This window comes from Microchirus variegatus (assembly GCF_963457635.1).
Source record: "Microchirus variegatus genome assembly, chromosome: 9".
NCBI lineage: Eukaryota > Metazoa > Chordata > Actinopteri > Pleuronectiformes > Soleidae > Microchirus > Microchirus variegatus.
Window position 1 is genome coordinate 28,158,498 of NC_139810.1, and position 21,469 is coordinate 28,179,966.

Sequence of the window (21,469 nt, forward strand, 5' to 3'; positions counted from 1 at the left end):
GCTTTGCAGCTTGGGGGGTGGTGGGGGTGGGGGGGGGGTGTGGTGTTAGCTGACAAGAACAAGAGTGGTATTTCGGAGCAAAAATGCAGTTGTTTCACCTTTCACGTGCACGGCATACTTAACCGCGTGTTTTGCATAATTCAGGCCTCTGTGGCGGGGAGAGTTGTAAAGTCAACAACTCTTTGGTACAAAAACATGTTGTGCAATGACCGGTGTAATTATGAGTTTGTTAAATGATTAAATTCAATGCGAGAGACTTGAGTTTCATTGTATTTGTCGCAGTCCTCCGCGTTGTATGTTTTCATCTCGAGTGTTTTTTTTTTTTGTTTTTTTTTCTTACCCCGCCTGCTGGCAGATTCCGAGCAGTCAAATCCTCCTACGGTAGATTTCTATCCTGGCTCTTGTGGTGATAAAATCCTCAACATACTGGAGGCATATTTCCAATCCAGCTCTGTCTGGTGTTGATGGTGTCACAGGAGGCTGTGCCAGGGGGCTACACTGAATCCTGAATAATCTGTGTAGAGACAGACTTGCCATATGTATCTGCTGCTACTGCTCTCTGTTGGTTACAGAGAGAGAGAATCCTCAGAGCATGTGTTTAGAGGATGGCAAAAGAAGAGCAAGTCTTTGGACTGAGCCATGTTGTGTAAAGCCATCAAGTGTAAATTTCCATCTGTGAGTGGGCTTTAATATTGAAGGGCTTTTTTTTAACCTTTTATCAGACTGTAAACAAATATGTGCCTTAACATTAAGGCGAGCACATTTTAAAGGGGACATATTATGCAAAATCAACTTTGTAATAATTTAAATCTGTATATTTGGGACTCAAAAAATGACTCCAGCGCTCATTGGAACGTCACAACGCGCTTAATTCAGTGCAGTGAGAGTGCTGGCGAGGGCAACGGTATCCGAAAAAACCTGGAAGGCCGTGAAGTCCGCGAAAGGTTCTATTCTTGGCTCCACAGTGCAGCACAGAGTTCTACACAAATTTCCACCCTCAGAGGATTTATCTGTCCATGTTATATATGATGGCAATGTGCCTGCTAGAGCCTGCAAATGATCACTTTTCCAACTGCTAACTGCTGTTAGCTCCCAGTAGCCTCTGTGGCTGATGTCATTTCCTGTCCCTTTTTTTTAAGGTGGACCTTTAAGGTGGACCTAAAGAGATACTACTAAACAGGGCGTTCTGAACAGGGCTGTTTTAGCAGGATCATTGAACTGCTGTGGTGCTTCATCCTTATGGTATTTTGACCAAAGCATGTCACAGACATGTTCATTAGGACACCAGGGAACTAAGTTAACTTGGAGAAATAGGGTATACTATGTCCTCCTTAAGTTTGTGTCTGTGGGTAAAACCAGCGTTTGCTTCCTCCTTTGCTGATGATTATTCAGTTGCGGCGTGTTTTCCAGTTCTAACAGTGAAACCGCTCTGCTGGTACCAAGGAGCAGATGTTGTGTGTGATTCTTAATTAGGCATAGCAAATGATTACAGATACCTGTGCAGCCGATATATAAAACACAATTCTACACGTGGAATTGGAGGTACAGATGGAAATGGCAAATGCTACAGATCTGCTGTTGAGTTCCTTTGGGAGCGATGATGTTCCACAGCTTACGTGCGGTAAACACTCAGGGGTTCAGCTCCACCGCCTTGGACCGACAGAGGTTTTCTTTTTTTTTTTTGGGGCAGTTTCTGTTCCCGCTGCGATGTCGAGTACAGCGAGCTGCACACGCTCTTGTTATATCCTCATAATCATTATTTGTTTTGGCTGTAAAGTGGTACATTTCTGTGGTTGAACTTTTCCTCCCTTTTTCTTCATTTAACCACTGACATCAGTTTCCCTGGGGATCTGTAGACGGTGTTCATACCGAGGCTTCCCCCTCCGTCCGTCCCCTTTTACTTACTGATATTTCCTTTCTCTCCGTATCTGAACCTGCATTTATATAAACCTGAAATGTTACTCAATCTCTGATATATATATTTTTTTCCTTTGATGTAGCTTATTTTTTTTTTTTACACTAAATTGCGTTTCACATAAACGCAGTATTTTGCATCACCGTCGGCAGATTTATTTACATTAAATCCACACACATTAAAACTGGATAACAGGTTCATTTGCACATGCTGGAACATTACCTGGATTTACTAACTCTGCATATAAGATTTGCGGGGTTTTGATTTAGAGCTTGTAAATGCATTAGAAGTGTGGCGTATAAAAAAAAAAAAAAAAAGATTAGAAACTCACGGTCTGTGTGATTTTGTGCGGCGGTGGGGGTAAAGTAAACTTTGCTGGCAGCTGCAGGAGCAAAGAGATACTCATATTGTTGATGTGCTGCTACATAAGCTGAAATATGTCCTCAACAACACGGTCTGACACAAGTCTATTCATGCCATACATCTTTTTCACAGACTTTCTAGCACTGTGTCCAACTTCCCCTTGTAAAAAAATAAAATAAAATACTTCCTCCGTCATCTCACAATGATTGACAATTCAATACTTTTCTTATCGTGATCTCGTTGTCAATAAGATTATCGTTTTATCTATAAATTACAAGAAAAAAACCAACCTTCAAATGTAATGGAATTCTTCTTGAAACGACGTGTATTCACACCTCAGCCATTTGCATTTTTCATCAGGATGAATGTATTGGAGTTGAAGTCATTTATCGATGCACGCATGAGGGTGCCTCGACGCCGCCTCGCTGTTTTTACAATACTTGTGAACCGATTGTGGAATGCAAATTATGAATTGAAGGACATGCATAATAATCGTCGCATCGGACCCAGTAATTGTAATTATTTCAGTTTAATAACGTAGCACGTTTTTGCATGCTGCACACAGAGTCCTATACTAAATCCCTGTTCACTATAAAATCACTCAAGGGTGTTTATTGTGTCTAAATAATGAATAGACACAGCCCTTGCAAGTTGACAGTGAAAAATTTGTCGCTAACTCCCCAGATAGGATGCATTTCACAGTAAAATAATTTAACCGTGCACAAAATAAAAATGTAGGCTCTGTCTTTTTTTTTTTTTTTTATTAATTTCCTGATTCAGTGGGAAATAATGTTATTATTCCAGAGTCAGTGCTCCAGAGCCACTGACGGACAGAAAAAGAGGGAGATGAGCAAGTCAATAAGGTATAAAAACCCAGTGCTAAATATTCTGTTTTGCGTTGCTCTTTTTCGCAGATGAACACGGACATTTGAAAATATACCTGCCCAAGAAGCTGCTTGAATGTCTACCGAAATGCACCTCGCTGCCAAAGGAGAGACACCGGTGGAACACTAATGAGGTAAGGCTACCGCTCCTTAGCATATCACTTTCTTCTCACTGCATCTCTTTGTAAAAGGTGCCCATCTAAAAAAGACACGCTGCTCTCTCAGGGCCTTTTCAGATGGATTTGTCAGTCGTGTGAAGCGTCTTCAAAGCAAATCGATGCTTCTTCCACATGAGGTTCAAAATATAAACATAGGGGGGGGGAAAAACCCCCCACACACACACCCATATAGGCTATGTGCTAAATGTTAACTGTGTTTGTTATAATTTGACGCGTTGAATGCATTTAATGTTTGATTTGATTGTCTGGATTCTTTATTGTCATTACGTGCGCACATAGCGGAATTTAGTTTCGTATCTCTCAGTTGCAAAGCAAGACACAAGACGCAACGTTATAATTAGTGCTGGGCGCGCTAACGGCGTCGACGCTAACGCCCGTTCACGCCTGACGACTGACCGGAAAAAGACGTGCGTGACGTCATGTATATGTGACTCCCGATTGTTAAAACGAGTCTCTAAAGTAACGCTATTATTTGTAGCGCTGCTCTTATCGTTTAATAAACAGACCGCTCCAGTTTGACTGTAGGCGCGCTAACGGCGCTAAAAGGAGCTAATGCAGCTAACGAAGCTAACGGAGCTAACTGGTAAACGGTGCCTGGACTCCGGTGTCGCGGCAACACGTAAACGTGCCAGACGCGCGCGCCTTTTTCCGGTCAGTCGCCATGGAAACGCGTCATGCGTTAACGTGCATTAACCTAGTGCCTAGCACTAGTTATAATAAGTATGTGCAAAGGTTAAATAGCATTAAATAAAATGTTAGAGTTAGAAAACGGATGTTGTTGCAGCGCACAACGACTTCCTTTCAACACAACTTTCCAATTAATTAAAGATATTGGACAGAGTTCTTTGTTTTTATATGTTTCTAATTTGATTCGATACGTTGAATTTACAGTGTAATATAGAATATTCAGTGACATACAGTGCTGTGCGTCTATAGATTGTGACACAGTTTGTCAAATCAAAGAATAAACATCATCATGGTCATAACGTTTGACATGAATCCCATGCTAACGTCCTCTCCTGCTTCCTTAATCATCACGAGGGACTCTCCGTACAACACGAAACAGCGTTTTAACATCAGCGCTGCGAAAAAAAGCTGGAGGTGTCTCTTATTTCATGTTTGCATCATCCTCGTGCGTGTCTCTTCAGATCAAGCCCAACACTCCATATTAGTTACCTAAGCTACAGTAAACACAGAGTAAGTGATTTGGTTTCAGGTTATTTAACTGCACAAACATGTTATACAGTATTTTCCCCTAACAGCGGCATATGTTACTTCATTTCCCCTCAGAGACATGTTTTGTAATGTGTTCCTTCTCTCGGGGGACGGGTTGATGAATTTATCTCCTTCATTTCCACGACTGGAAAAAAAAAAAAAAAAAAAAAGAAGAAAAAGTTCTTCTTTCAGAGAACTGGTAGTAATTAGACCTAAATACACATCCATGACAAATCTTAAAACCAATATGCAAAAATCAACCATCCATGCTTTTGATTAACAAATTGTGACCATATAAATATAGTCATTTGCAGGGGATGAAAGTTAATTGACTGAAAAACAACCAGATGATAAGGCACCACCGCAGACAGACTCGTTCCGAAGAAACGGGATATTCCGAAAGACAATCTGTCATTGACGTTGAAGTTAGATATTATTTCACTCCCTCTTTGTGTGGCCGATATATATTTTTTGAAAGCAGACGAAGGCGCTTATTTAATTGTGTTCGAGAAGAATCAAGCAACACTACGGCGGAGATTAATCCAGCGGGGGGGGAAATATCCCGTCGTTTCTCATCCCGTCGATGACTTGCAGTTTCCAGTCCAGTCCAGTCTCCGTCTATCAGGTTCTTTGCTCACTAACTCCGTCTGAGTTCTGAAAAAAAGAATGCTCGTGTGCTTCTAATTGGCTGATGTTGTAACTCGCTTGCCCCCGTCTGACCCGTATTGTGCTGCTCGCAGTCTAAATTAATTATTAACATGACTTTGAAATTGATCTCCAAAGTCTGAGCTTTTGAAGGGGGGGATAAATGCTGTCAGCTACCGTTAGCATGTCTTGTCATTTCATACCAAATGAAATCATAGCTGACACATTTCAGAGGGGGAGAGAGAGAAACCCCCCCCCCCCCCACCCCCCTCCACCCAAAAAAAAAAACAACACACCATGTTGTCTTACTGAGCTGAGAGTCTTCTGCGGATGTTTGGCGGAGCTGATAGAATATTGGGGGAGAAGAAATAGCAAACAAGTTCCAGCTGTGGTATGAATGCCAATTGTGTTTTTCCAGGGTTGAACAGAGCAAGGTAACCTTTCCTAAAATCAAGGACGTTTCTTCTTCTGCTTCTTTTTTTTTTTTTTTTTTGTGTGTAGACCATGCAAATCAGAGTGTTTGCTCCTCATTGGCAGCAGACAGGCAGGCAGGAAGGAAGAGAAGGATCAGGGAGGCTCTTGTCGTTGCAACAGAATGACTCTCAGTGAAAGTGACACCTCATCAATTCACTGCATATTTCTGGCACCGGCTCAGCATGCTTAATTCACCAATTTCCCCACCTTTTTTTGCATTGAATGAATCTCGCTAGTGGGATAGTTCAGAGCTGATAATCTCCATTCGAGCAAAAATGGGAATCGATTGTGTGACATATACCAAAGTAATTTTTCTTACACGGCAATAATTTAGCCTGTGCACCTTTCACCACTTTGTGTTTGAAAACTGTAATTTCCAGCTAGCGTACCGGAATTCCACAAGTTTATTTGACCGATGGGGAACTATTTGGATAAATCTACTCATCCGTCAGTCTACTGACAACAGATCAACCAGCGAACCATTCAATTACTCGCGTAATTTTCTATAAAATCTATATTTTTGAGTCCTAGACTCTTGGACGGTCAAAACGAAAAAAAAAAAGACATTTCATGATGTCACTTTGGCTTCTGTGAAATTGCGGAGATTATCAAGAGAGTAATTTGAAGACGAATTGATGATGGAACGAGCTGTTTTGAAATATTTCTATAATGCTGCGTGGGACGTCGTTCAATATAATATCTCTGACGCGATGATTGATTTTATGGCCGACTGTTATTGACAGATCCGCTGGTATTTCCAGAATGGCTAACATCCGGTGGCATTTATCCAGTTTCTGCTATTTATGACATGTAATAATTAAAGGTCTCTCCACTACGATGAGTTAATTACGGGTCTGGGGACGGCGGCTTGGTAATGAACCAAAAAGTGCTAACTGATTGATTGATAGGTTTATTTATCGACTGTGTTTTATGTGACATGTTTCGGAGAAGCGACTTAGAAAATTTGGGAATTTATAATCACGCAATTAGCACTAAAGCCATCTCTCATTGTCCTTGCTGTCTTCCCTTATTATATTCCTTTATTTGAGCAGACTCGTATGTGCGGTGGATATTCCAGAAGAAGGCTTTCTTTGTGTCCCCGACATTAGCGTAAAAAAAGCCACTTGAACTCGGCAGACGCTCAATGAAGGTACATATTCATTGAGTGTCTTTTGTTCCTCTCCTCTCCTTCGGCCCACTTTTTTTTGCCATTATACATTGCTTATTCAAATCTGGGACAGCTCTATTTTAGTTTCATTCATGAAGAGGACCACACTTCATTTGAATTTTCCCCCGTGCATGGAGGATCCAACGCGCTGTTTGGGAACTTTAATCTGGACGCAGAGCGAGTGGTGGGGAGGCGGTTGTGTGATTCTGCCGGTGGAGGTGAAGTGAAGTTAATGCAGAACTATTCCTTTTCTGTGTCATTTTTATGATTCCTCCTCGCGTCCCTTTCGCGAGGAAGATGGTGTGCAGGAATACATTTCAAGCATTTACCCGGAAAATTAGATAAACCAATCGAATCAAAAATTCAAGGCGGTGGACGAGAGTTTAGAGGGTTTAACCGTGCTCCCGTCATTGAATCACAAGTAGTGTGCAAGGTAAGAATATGCCATCAGCCTTCACGTTATCAATGGGAGCGAAATGCCTGGCAGTGCTTGAGAATTCACTTATCAACCGTGGCGGAGAAGAGAAAAACATTGAAAGAAGTGAAAAGAGGTGATGATTGGAGGTACATTTTAATACGGAGGTCATAGCTGACATTTTTTTGTGTGACAAAGTGATAGTACGCTACTTTATAATCTGTAAGTTTACATCGGAAAATAGAAATATGTCCAGGAATTCTATATGCACCATAGTTTGTGTAACTGCTCTCCCAGCCATTGATGTGTCTCTCAGGTGCAGAGACATCCTCACAGTTTCCCTCTCAGCTCTGCCGCCAGCTTCTATTGTCTGCTCGGTGCTCTGGCACGATGCCCTCTATTTTGCTAGACATTTCGGCTAAGATAAGAATCTTTGCAAAGAAGGACATCACTCGCAGGAGGGGCTTTAGGCTTATATCCCTTCGGAGATAAAGCCAGGTCAGCCTGATGTTTGGTTACACTGGCACGAAGGTTGCGGGACCTGTTGGAGGAGGATTGCGCGGCGTTTTCGAGACAAAAACGCCTTGGCATTTTCTGTTCGCGTTACAGCTGTGTGTTATTACTGAGAAACTGCCAGTCAAAGAAAAGGAGCTTATTTTATTTTGGCTTTACGTTTTTCAGCTGTTCGGTTTGAGTTCGGCCCTTAACTATGCACTTCTGTAGCAGCTCTTGTGGACACAGATTTCAGCTTGTATGGCCTGCCACTAGAGTGTGGAGTTTTTTTTCTGCAGCTGGATTAGACCCCTGCTGACTTCGAGCAATTGGCCTAAATGTGTAACATTATAAAGCACTGATAAACAGAGAGAATTTGGCAGTTTTTTTTTTTGTTTTTTTTTGAGGAAAAGTGACTTCAGCCCTAGTTTGTCTTAAAAAGTCGAAACAAATGAGTAGAGCATGATGCTTTGGTTGAGGGAGGACACTGGGCCTAAGCTGGTGTGACACCCATAGCCTTAATAAACGGCACAACGCTCTGAGTACTGTGAGCTCTCACTCAGCTTAGAGGGGACTGCTTCTGAACTGGTGCTGAACCAAAACAGACAAGAGAGCATCAGCTCAGAACTCCACCGGCCTGCTACACATTTAATGCCTCTGTTGTCAGGAATAATCCTCTCTGCCTCACGCCACCTCCCCGCGCAATACACCGCCGCTCGCTACGGAGAATATATATACGAACGCGAGCAGAGACGCTTTAGGTGGACGCTTTTCGCTGGGTTAACAGGCAGCGGAGTGGTGATCAAAACCCACAACAAATGAAATTAAAGGGTGTGATCAGATTATTCGGAGAGCGAAACACTATCAGATAGGTGCTATAAAGGCAAGCACACTGCAGTTTAATCGTCCACTCCTTAGCTCTCACTGTGTTAACCTGCTCCATGCCACAGCTGTATGTTGAACCCTGTTGTTATATTACACAACGGTGTGAATACAGTTTGTTGTTGTTGTTTTAAAGGTCCCGTATTATATCCTATTTCTCTAAATTAACCTAGTTCCCTGTCTGTGACATGCTTTGGTCAAAATACCGTAAGAATGAAGCACCACAGCAGTTCAATCACCCTGCCAAAACAGCCCCCGTTCAGAACGCTTTGTTTAGTAGTATCTCTTTAAAAAAGTAAAACGAAACTTAAAGGTGAAGTAAGTAGTTTATAGTGCCATCTAGAGGAGAGGCTGAAATTTACAACAAAGAACTGCTCCTCTGCTCACCCCCTCCCTTACCTGAGCGCTACGGTGTCCTCAGGCGGTCAAATGTCGTCCTCGTCGTCTTTCTCCGTGTCAGCAGATGAGGTTCGTGAGGCGAGGGAGAGGGCGGAGCTACCGCGGCCTTAGCAGACGAAGCGGAGAGAGTGGAGGCGGGACTTCCGCTACAAGTAAAGAGACGATTGATTTGTTCTCTCGCGTTTGTCCTTACAGGCTCCGGTAGAAACATGGCGTCTCTCTGCTAACAGTGGCTATGCAACTGCGGCCCGCGACCATGTTATTTTACATGACTTTTTGAAACACTACGAAAATGAAACAAAAACTATTATACAACGACTAGACGATGCAGGAGCACATAATATGTATAAAAAAGTGGATTTTGGGTCATATAAACCCATAAATACTACACATTGTCCCTTTAAGGGACAGGAAATTACATCAGCCACAGAGGCTACTGGGAGCTAACAGCAGTTAGCATTTGGAAAAGTGATCATTTGTAGGCTCTAGCAGGCACATTGCTGTCATATATAACATGTATCCACTGGACAGATAAATCCTCTGAGGCTTGAAGTTTGTGTAGAACTCTGTGCTGCACTGTGGAGCCAAGAAAAGAATAGAACTTCCGGTTTTTGGATGCCGCTGCCCTCGCCAGCCCTCTCGCATGTTTTACGGACAAAGCGGAGCTTCGTGAGACAACAATTCCAAGAATTTAGCGCATTGTGTCGTCCCGATGAGTGCGGAAGTCAACATTTCGTGTTTTATCTCCTGTAATCTCTCCTACTTAGACTGAGTAGGACCACAAAAACACGAGTGAGTCACACTTTGCCGACTGGTAGGGCCCCCAAATATAAGTGTTGCATCGATTAAAAAGTTGATTTTGCATAATATTGGACCTTTAAGCCAATACGAATAACTACTATGACTACATCTGTTATTAAACTTCCTAAATGCAGTTCTCCTTGGTTTCTCTATGCCACAATTTTCTCACTTTCACTTTCCAGCTGTATTCCCTGAAACTAAATTACATTTAGTGTATTTACTATGTGTGTGTGTGTGTGTGTGTGTGTTTGGGCAGAGTGCCAGGTTTGTAACAAAGCAAAGCTTCATTTTTGACATTATTTACTGTGGCATGAGCAGGCCGGGCAACGCGGTGTTTGCTATTTGTGTGCATGTTTTATTGTTTACAACCACACACACCTATATACACACTGGCAAATGGTACTACAATATAATAAATAAACGTGAGTCTTCACGTGACTGTGAAAGGCAGCTTAAAAAAGACAGCGATGTTATCCTTTGGGATGTCTTGCCCACATGAGACCGCGTTCGACCTCCTCCGTTTTGGTGTGAATGTGATATTATAGACGTCGTCGAGCCGTTGTTAACGCTCCTGCGTTTATTCATAGCGCTGCATTCATCACCAGCTCAGCCCCTCTGCACAGACTAAATAAAATAAGACTTTGTGTTGTGTGGACTCCGGATGTTTTCAGATGTCGGTTTCAAACTCCTGCTTTCTGAAGCCCGAAACCATTCCAGACAAACTTCTGTCACGACACTGCTAAATTTGAACTGTCAAATGTTGTTTTTATGGATGTCGGCGCTCGGAGAATCCTGCCTAATCGAACACAAGGCCATGCTTGATTAAATGTTTATCTTCATTTGAGCTTCTTGCCACGCACGGTTTTTCTCTGTGGAGAGTAATTAATAGGACTCCCACCCATTGCAAATGTTTACAGGAATGTTCATTAGCTTCTCTGTAGCAGTTGCTGGAAATCAAAGGTCATGTTTGTCTGTTTTTGTTTTTCCTGTTTTCGGTTGCTTGTTTTTTGTTTTTTTTCCCGGGGCTGAATTCCTGCAGTGTTTTTTTTTTTTTTACAGTAACAGGTACTGAGAAGTTGTCACTGAATGGAGTTGGTGCAGTACATCCTGTGGGGAATCTTTTTTTAAACCAAGGTTCAGGTATTATTTATATCAGCTCCTCATTGAACCACTCAGTTGAGGTTTAGGTGGCAAAATGCCTGCACATTTTTAACTGGCTGTTTATCCGCGGTGGTGCAGTATGAGAACTTTTTTTTTTTTTTACTGTTTCTTTTCAAAGAGTTTTAATAGGCACACCTTGGCTAATTTACGCAGACGTAGGAGTCTGTGGTGAGTGATCGTATATATTTCCATCTACTGAAGTCAATAATGATCAGTTAAATATATTTCCCGGCGTTTTTTTTTTTTATTTTATTTTATTTTTTCACCTCATTTGGCTCACAAAAGTAGAAAGCACAAAGTTAAAGTAATTGGCAGAGTTTCTGTGGATGGCTGACTTCATAGTAACTTCCTGTGAGCTTGATAGCTTTACTGATTGCTCCTGTTGATACTTACTGGGAAGTGTCAATTGCGAAGCTGCGGTGTAGTGAGGCAGTTGTAATAGGAACCCACCAGTTAGGTCATTCAGGGAGTCCTGCGTGCCATAGGGACCCTTTTGCTTTTTCCTCTGAATGCGCATATCAAGGCAGGGGTCTTCAGTATCCTCTGAAGGCAGGAGTATCCACTCAAAATTGCATGACCTCTATTGTAGCAGACACAGGTCACTCCACCTCCTGTGGGAAGCCTCTAAATTGAACCCAGCTTGTGTCTTTGATTTCCTTCCAGCTCTCTCTTCCTATGGTTTCCCTCCTCTACTCTTATCTCCTGTCTGCTTTTCCCTCATGTGTTCAGTGAGCTGCAAAGCTATTCAGGTAGAGACGGAAAGATTCCTACCTTCTCCTGCTGAATCGCTGGGTCAGGATTTTTCTGTGCGGAACCATGTTGTAATGGAGTTTTACTTTATTTACTAGATAAAGGAAAATGAGTCCCGCATTTGATGTGTGTGTGTGTATATGCTTCAATAAACAGTTATAGAGTTTCTCATATGGAAGATGTTCATAGGAGCAAATACTATATATCTATTGCCATGAATGGGATTGAATGTAATGGCAGGAGTATTGTCATGATCCCGTTTGTAAACAAAGTTGCCTCCTTGAACTTTTGTCTTATATGTATATATATTTATAGATATACAATATAGTGCGCTTTTTTATGCAGCAACATAAGATATTGAAAACATGTCTTATTTTTATAGTCATTCATTATCTGGAGTGAATTCCTTTGTGAGACATTCAGAAAAGAAAGATTTTCATAAACAAATATGTGGTTTGATGTTTTCTTCAGCAGCAATTAATTGATATGAAATCAACAACAAGCTGCCTCCAAATGACCACAATGATACAAGAAAAAATGATTGCTGGGAATTCACCAAACTGCAAACAAACAAAAAAAAAGGAAAACCAAATTGCTGCTTGGAGGAAAATCTGTCCCTCACAGAAGAGCCACATCACAGAAAACATATAATAGGAGGAAAATTTAGTACCAAAAGAGCGCCAAGTGACAAGCGTCGACAATAAAGATGCACGGAAATAGATTGCAAACAAAATTAATGCCAGCGTTCCTCTTGTCGCCTGTGCACTGTGGAATACAAAAACAGTGCTTTTACATGCTGTCAGAAGTGTGTCAGGAGATTGCAGCTTACAAGAAGAGTGCTTCTCCAACTGGTAAGCTATAAAATTACTCCACTCCTGGAGTTGTGCATATTACTTCAGATAACGTATTGTTCATGACCGGTGCTATATTGTTCAGTGAGTGTGCTTAATGCTCTGGCGCTGCCGCTCGAACAATCAAATGTTTCAGGTCCACGTCGTAGAAAAAGGAATGTGAGGAAAGAGCAGGGATGGTTTTGATGTTGTGCTGTGCACTGCAGTAGTCTATGGTATAAAGTTTTTTTTTTTTCTTTTTTTTTTTTTTTCTCTCCTACACCAACCATAAAAAAGGCAACAACATTAAGTACTGTACTGCAGGCAAAACAGATGGCACTGTGTTGTGTGTTTGCAGGAGGAAAACATTGTGACTTCTTTTTTAAAGTGTTAGCTGACATTAACTCAACTCCAGCCTTCTCTTCTGTTGGTATTTTGTTTTCTGGTACTTGTTGAGCGTCGTACCCTCTCATCAGTCAGACGTCTCCCGTGGACTGTCATTGGAGGAAAAAGCTCCTTTGTGCCAAAGCAGCCTCTTACTGTGATGACTAAGCAGGCATCTATAATTTTAGCATTGGTTTGTAAAGGTGTTTTTGAGCATTGGCATCACATACTTACAGAGATTTGTAAAAAAAACAAAAAACAAAAAAACATCTCTCTCTCCCATGAACCCAGATATAACACAGAGTATTGAGATATCCTAAGGTTTCTTATACTGTATCTAAAAGTGTAATCTCTGCACAATGATGCGATTCACCTTTTATCAGAGGTGTGTATCAGATTTTTGTGTACTTAAAATGTGTAATTTTACTCCACTACATTTAAAAATCACATCTGTTACTGAGTAAAGAAAAGTTGGCCTGGATTTAAATTTTAAAAATTCAATTTGGCACTGAATTGACGCTAATATTGTGACCTTTGACCCATTCTGACTGAAAAGGTTTGCCTTTTATTACATTTTAAACAAGTAAATTTTTCTTACTTTACCTTGAGTACATTTTTCGACCACTACTTTTACTTGTACTTCATTAAAATTTTATCAAAATAATGGTATTTTTACTTAGAATATTACTCTTTCCACCTCTGCCTTTTTTATAGATTTTAGAAATATTAGTGTTTAATTTGTTTCCCTGTGTGCTATTTTCATCACTTATTGATTGGTTGATTATCAAACTCCAGTAAACAAAGTTACATGGTCACTTATACATTGTTTATTCTAACGTCACTATTCTCCAGCGTTAGAGGTGGAGTTTTGCAAACACTGGCTCCGGCGCATCATCGAGCCGTATTTCTAGAAGCACCTCAAAACTCCGGAACGGAACACTGGAGCGGAAGAGTTTCCATTATTTACTCCATAATTCTTAACTCCACAGTTGTTATTCTTTTTTTTCACACGTCTCAGCTATTTTCTAACATATGTAATGTGTGAAGAGGGGAATCTCTGCATTTGCTTTACTTGCACTTTAAAGATCGGATAAGATCAGAAGTTTACGCACAGCTCCAGAGAGACATTATTGTGTGAAGCTTTTTTTTTTTTTTTTTTAAAGGGAATAAGACGAACAATCTTTGATAGGAATCAGTAGTTGCCCACAGGTGTAGTAAACAATTTTTTAATGGTGTAAGATTTGAATCAGTACCTCTGATAGTCTTTATAAGCCGTTATTATGGAACTACAGTAGGTTGTTCTCTCTTTCTTTAACACTAAGCTTAATTTTTGATTGTAATATACTAGATATTGTATGAATTCATTAATATTTTTCCATTCTTTGTAGTTATTGACAGGGCTGCATATACATTCCAGGGACCCCACATCCTTTTTTTTTTTAACAAGCAGTGATGGAGTACATCAATCTGACCAAACATTATCTTGGTTGAACTCCTTTTGGAAATATAGAACATAATTGTGCTGTTGCTGCGCCGAGTTCATGTTTGGGAAGCTTGCCCTTTTAGTTGTATTTTTTGTTTTTCCATTTTTAGATCTCCTAAGTTGTGTCATAACACTTCACGTAGCTTAGTATTTGTTCAGCTCTGCTGCTTGTCCCATTTTGTATTTCCTCAAGGTTAAACAACAGTGCTGACCTGCAAAAGAACGCCATGCATCGGTTTATTTTTGTTGAGGGAGTGAACGCGGGGAAGAGAGGCTACTTCAACTATTCCTCAGAGGACAGACCATCCTTTTTTTTTTTTTAGCAGAGTATCAAAGGCAGGCATCGTTTCCACGCTACGAAAAATATAACATGTTAGGATGGAGTTTAGGTCGGAAGATGCATCATCTGGCTCCGGATGGAGGAGGCGGCGCTGACACAGAGTGGATGTCTCACAGACGTTCTCCAGGAAATCCCTTTGACTGTACTTTCTACTCAGTAGGAGGCCTGGCATATGGGTAATCAGTGGAAGGGCCACATGGGTTCTTCTGATTCATGGCATCCTTCCTGCTCACCCTACTCACTTTCTTTGGTCCGTGTCTCTTTATCTCCGTCTCCCTCTTGCTGTCTCGCTCTTGTTGTGCGTTGGTCTTTGATCTCTAAAGGTCCTTGAGAACGAAGAGCCAGCAACAACAGCAGGCTGGGATTCTCTGTGGGTCCACTTGGATCCCAGCCCATCATGCCCTTTTCTATCTGATGGACGGCTCCAGGCATTGCCGTGGCGCTGTAGCCCTCGCTGTATTAGGCCCTTCATCTGATTAAACCCCCCCCTCTCATTGTCAAAATCGCGGAACTGGAACTTGGGCCGTCGTCTCAAAATTCAAGCATGTCTTTATTCTTTAATGTCATTAATAATGTTTTGCTCAGCTGATGGATGCAGAGTTGGAGCCTCGCAACGGTCCATGTCGTATTTTTTATTTGAAACTCTTGTTTTAGCTTTCCTGCAACATGATAAGTATTTATAATTTTTTTCAGACGTTTCAGACCGTTTGGCAGGTATGCATGACTGCGGATGCAAAGCCTGACTAGGGTTGTCATTTTTATCTTCTTCAATACTTGGCATTTCTAAAAGTAGGGATGACTAACTAACTAGGCATCAAGTCAGAGATTATTTTGAGCACTTAAATCTTTGAATAAGAATCACGGTCGAGTTTTACTTCTCGATATTCTATTTTTTGCCCACTGAAAGTAATTATTTCAAAGCATGCTTCGCTTATTTTTAATTGAGATGAATATTAAACCACCGTAATGTTTGCTCGTCTGGACCCGAGGGCCTTGATTACGTAGAATGGTTGGCTTTTTTTTTTTTTTTAATAATAATAATGGTGTGGTTTAAAAATATCTTACTTCGTATCATTTCGGCTCAGGTCGCCCTGACCTTGCACGGTACACGTTTGTATTTCATTGAGTCACTGTACCAAAGGTTATTCTCCTTAAATTTGTTTTTTTTTTCCCCCCTTATCAAAGCTGCCTGTTCAGGCGGCTTGTATAATCTTGGTCCTCCAGGATTTAGATGTCCTTTTTGTTGGGTGTCCTTGAGGCCTTTGTTCATCTGTGCGGTATGAGAAGTCCCCTTTCTCCTCAAGATGTTTACACATCAATAAAAGTGGCTGAATTTGAAAAATAAAGCTGACAAGGACATAATGATCCATCCCACAGGTCCCAGATTCAGGACTGCGCCAGTTCTTAAAAACCTTTTTAGCAAGGATAAGGTTGCAGAGTAAGGAAGCGCTCTCAGTAGGTTTCTCTTCCGACGGTTGTTTTAAAGTGATAGGACATTTGTTCTGTCGGTTTTAAACAATCCTTTATTCTCTAAAGTCGTGCATACATCAGGAACCGTATCCACCTTGTGCTTTCTGTTCTGCTTCTCCGTGGCAGTGTCTCGAGACCCGCCGAGAAGTTGTCATGCGATCCAGTAAAAGGACACAATCATTTTTCAGTAAGGAATAGATCATACCAAACTGTGAAGAAAGTGGACATTCAAATGATGAGTGACAACACACCCCCTCCCCCCCCCTCCGCATTATATTCTGTACACATAGATTTGTTTATCTTGTGTGAGTGTTCTGTGCAGCTTATTTGGCAGGTTATGGGCTTATAGAGTTGCTGCGGGAAAGTTGTTTTTGAATTAGTCAAGAGCAGGTACTGTCGTGGAACAACGGTACAAACTGTACTGTAGGATTTCTACTTTCTCTGTTTAACTACATTAAAAGTTAAATTTCGACGACGAGGAGCAGCAGCTTTATAAAAAAACTAAATGGCCTAAATCTTGAAATTGATATGAAACGGTTTTTAATTGAGAAAATTGCAAATTATAAAACATTTTTTGCGGTGCACATTCTCAGTGCAGTACTGTTTAATCCTCCATGCTTCTAAGCTTGTAAAGCACTGAACCTGAAATTTATTTGAATGAATGTACATTACAGATAGCAATGTGTCTGACGCAGCACTCCGACTTAGCTCTTATACCCTCTCTGACCACCAGTGAAAGTTTCTTTTTTAAATCGTTGAATTTTTTTAACTCTTGTCTTTAGCATAATTATTATTTTTTTTTTCTGCTTTCAATTTTAGAGACTGTTTTTAACAGCGACATGAGACTTTTGTTTGACCCCTTCCCGCTGACTGGTGTTGGGGTTTTTGGTATAAAAAAAAAGACAACACTTCTCCAGCCTGATACCCTTAAGGCTGAGGTGTCAGCACAGTATATTTCAAGAGTCCATAACCTGTCCTCCTCTCCTCCCCTTTTCTCCCACTCCCGTAGCCTGTCCTTTAGTAGAACCTTGAAGCGACATTAACATTCTGGGCTGCCTTTTTGAAATCTCTGTTGATGAGGAAACATGGACCGACGGTGGCTCTGCTGTTTTCCCACTGAGGGATATTTTTTTTCAAAGTCATGTTTATATACGTATATGTAGAAAGAAGTAAAAAGTGCTTTGATGGTATCAAACAATGAAAATGCCCTAAAATCTCCTCTGGCCTGGAGGCATAAACACTTCAGCTCAGCTAAGATTCTCCCATAACATGTTCACGTTCTCAACGAAGCTGGCAACTTTTTTTCCCGCCCTGCATTAATCACGCTTGCTCTCTGGTTTTTAACGACGTGGAACCAACGATGTGTGACGCTCTTAAACAAAACATAGTAATTACACGTTTGTTGTGGTCGTAGGCGACGACACATTTACGGAAAAGTGTACAAAAACGGCAGGAATGAATAGGCGAGCCGCACACGCGCCGCTGCGTTACGTGCACCTGCAACTGCTTTACTGAATGCATGCATTTGTTTATATAGGTCACTGGGATTTACACGGGCACACTCCCATCACTTTATTTTCCATGTCCATAAATTTGTCCAGTTAGAAATGAGAAGTGGTTTATGGTTGTTTGTTTGTTTCCTTTTCTCTGATGCTTCATCTAGTCTACAAAGTGGGGGGAGGAAACATCTTCAAGCGCTGATCTGATCTCTTTTGAAGTCTGTACTTTGCTGCCTTACTTCTTTCCACCGTTGAGAAATGACTGTGCTTTACTAAAAAGTCAGCTGCACACACATCTTCATTAAATGCTGGTAGATAAACCATTAATCCATTCAAGCACTATTTTATTTCCATTTATTCTCGTCCTCCCACACAGTACAGCAAACAAAGAGAAAACTCCCCCCTGACTATTTCTTGACCAAAAAAAAAAGAAGAAGAAAGAATCTCATTGTTCAGCCCTGGTGTCTGATGGTGTAGGATGTTTTTTTTTTTGTGTGTGTGGACACAACTCTCTCTGCTTCTTCAGTGACCTTTATGAAGACCTTCTAATGTATTAACTTTTCAAGTATCGAGTATAGTATGTGAACCGATCAAGTGGAAGAGATATGTTCCAGTAAGACTTTCCAGTGTGTGTGTGTGTTTTTTTTTAAAGCTGTGCCTCTTTTGCCATTCATGTAGTGTTGAGGTTAGGTCAATATTATATTAGCACAGCCATCGCATTTTCCACAGCTCTATGAATAATGTACAAGTTGGATATCCCTTCATATAAATACAGCCCATTATCTCTTGGTATCCTTGGTAGATGTAAGACAGTTCATAGTTGTTGTTTTTCTCCCCCCTCCCCGTCCCTATGGATTTGCTTAACCTTATTGTATGTTATCACCAAATAGTGGCCCAAAGTTGTTGCCACAGGAGATAGACCCCTTTTAGTGAAGAAAGAGACCTTATTGTGACCTTGTTGGAGACAATCAATGGCCTTTATCTCCCCCAATGCATAATAAATCCTACAAAAGGGTTGGTCCACACAGCCTTATAATGTATTGACCAGCACCACCGACATTTATCAACTGGACTTGCTGGCTAAATAATTTAGCTTTTGAGCTCAGACTGTATTTAGTCAGTGGCAAACCAAGTTCAGCCCACCAAGTCAGACTGATAGCAGATAGAGGGGGGGGGGACAACTTTATTAGCTGTATTAGCACAGGCACTAGAGTTCAACTTTTCATATTTTCCTGCTACATAGAAAACATAAAGACACGGGGCCCATTTTATTGGTGAGGTTAAACTGTAAGGTCGGCCGCTGTGTACGATTGCGGCTCACCTTTAGCCTTGCAGACATTGTAGCTGACGTAACATCTGTGCACATGCAGCTTGTATCGAGAATCAAACCTCTCATCTCGCACTTTCTGATTGGCCTGACTTATATCAGAGACAGATTTTCTCCTTGTAGAAAGACACAATATATCTCCCCCCCCCCCCCCACACACACACACACTCTGCTTGCAGATAAGAAAACCTTGTCAGACGGCAGTTTGTTCTGCATTAGACTGCTTTTATAAACTGTACATTTATGTTTGTCGTGCTCGGGTTGTTTAGCGCTGTATTGCCACAGGGTTTCCAGTCATAGCCTCCTGAATCAACACAAGTGCTTAAACCGTTGCTGTTGGCAGAGGAAAATTGCTTTCATTTACAAGAGTAAACTATAGATTTTTGCAAAGACTGTTACTGGCATGTATAACACCTGAAAGCAGTTCTTAAATCAGCGTAATTGAATCAAAGACAACAAACAACATACCTATTCTCTTTAGTGTCTGACAGTTTTTGAAACGCCGGATTGAATGAGTAATAGTGAAAGTTAGCCCCACAGTCATGTATTTGTCAAAACCTGTCTCGGATTAATTTGTGAAACATTTGAAGACGTGCCCCAAACAAAGGAGTAAAAGCATCAAGTTCTTAAACGATAATAAACACAAACTTCAAACTCAGAGTTACAAATTGATAACAAGTTTACATTTATATCCTCTATTTCTCAATTGTGTTATTTCTTGCTCGTGTTCCACACTTCACTTCTGCTGTTTTCCTCAGGCTCAACTCCCTCTTCTTGGATATTTGCTCTCTGTATTAATAAGAAATTGATGTTGCCACTGACTTTTAGTAAAGCAACACCAGATTAGCCTACACAGCATGAATACTAAACAAGAACAGGGGTGTGTGTGTGTGTGCAGGTTCTGACTGAATCTTGATCCGCCGCCCCCCCCCTTTAACCAAATCGCATTTCCCAGGATGAAAGTGGGAATTGTTCTGATTGGCTGATCAAAGCAGTGTATAGCTGTACACCTGGAGACCTAATGTGGAAATCTGCTGGAGTGATGAGGGCACTGGGCAATACATAATGTGTTTCTGCATGGTGTTTATGTAAACATCTGCTTGGGGGTGTTGTGACTTATTTATTTAGCTCAACCTGCTGGTGTTGCTCAATGGCCATATCCACGGTCATTAAGACGAGTATCTTGGTGTTTTTCCACCCGCTTTTCAACTTGAAATTTCTTTAAAAATATCTGTGTTTAAAATATAATGTTTTTGGTAAAACTAATTGGGATGTCACCATGCGCTAAATTCCTGGCTCCGCTTTGTCCGTAAAAAGTGAGGGCTGGTGAGGGCAAGAAGTGTTCTATTCTTGGCTCCACAGTGCAGCACAGAGTTCTACACAAACTTCCGGCCTCAGAGAATTTATCTGTCCAGTGGATACATGTTATATATGACGGCGATGTGCCTGCTAGAGCCTGCAAATGATTACTTTTCCAAATGCTAACTGCTGTTAGCTCCCAGTAGCCTATGTGGTTGATTTCTTGTCCTTTAAATTCCGTTTTGCTTTTTTTTTTTTTTTTTAAAGGTGGACCTAAATAGATACTACTGAGCCGAGCGTTCCAAACAGGGCTGTTTTGGCAGGGTGATTGACTATAAGCATGTCACAAACATGTTTATTAGGACACTAGGGAACTAGGTTAACTTGGAGAAATAGGATATAATACGACCCCTTTAAAGCAATACATTGTTATAATTTAACTATCTATTCATTAGAAATAATTATGAGTCACAAAAAAAATGAGAATACATCTCACATTTTGTTCCGGTGCATTTACAGATCATGAATAGCAGGCGAATCAAATTTAAACGTCTGAATGCTGTGATGCATACGAGTCATATCCTGCACGCTGTAATTAATGCCACACATACCAGTCACTGAAATCACATTCAGCGCCATAACAAATGTGTAGGCTTTCCACACCATAGGGCTTTCACAGATATATCTGATGATTTAAAACTGAAGGGAAGTCCCAAACACAAAAATCTGCATGAATGCAATACCTTTCGTCAGTGTTTCTCAAAATTGTATCGCCATACGTATAAGCTAATAATCACAAATATGCTGATGGAAGCCCAGGAAATCAGACTGTGGCAAAAGCTGATGTCTGTTTTCCGACGGAAGGGAAAGAAACCGTGACATTTTGATACAGATTGTCTTGGTGGTGTGTGTGCAATAAGGCATCAAAGAAGAGATGTACATATATTGTCAGTGCATAATGAAACAAGTCTCTTCCAGTGGACCCCCCTAAACCTGTTAGCGCAACATGCTATCTACTGCCAGTGTGCTGACATGATGGCTTTTCCAGTGAGTGAGCAGGCTTGCCAATAGTGTCTGGGCTGAAATGGGCTCAT

General features: G+C 41.0%; 1 protein-coding gene across 1 annotated transcript in view; it reads left to right on the forward strand.

The window, feature by feature from the left end:
* camta1a (calmodulin binding transcription activator 1a) overlaps positions 1 to 21,469 on the forward strand; it is a gene marked incomplete at both ends in the record, with an annotated part of 323,112 nt that overhangs the window by 11,983 nt on the left and 289,660 nt on the right. The window contains 1 exon segment of the mRNA XM_083895577.1: positions 3,193 to 3,296. Coding sequence (XP_083751703.1) covers positions 3,193 to 3,296 — 104 coding nt within the window.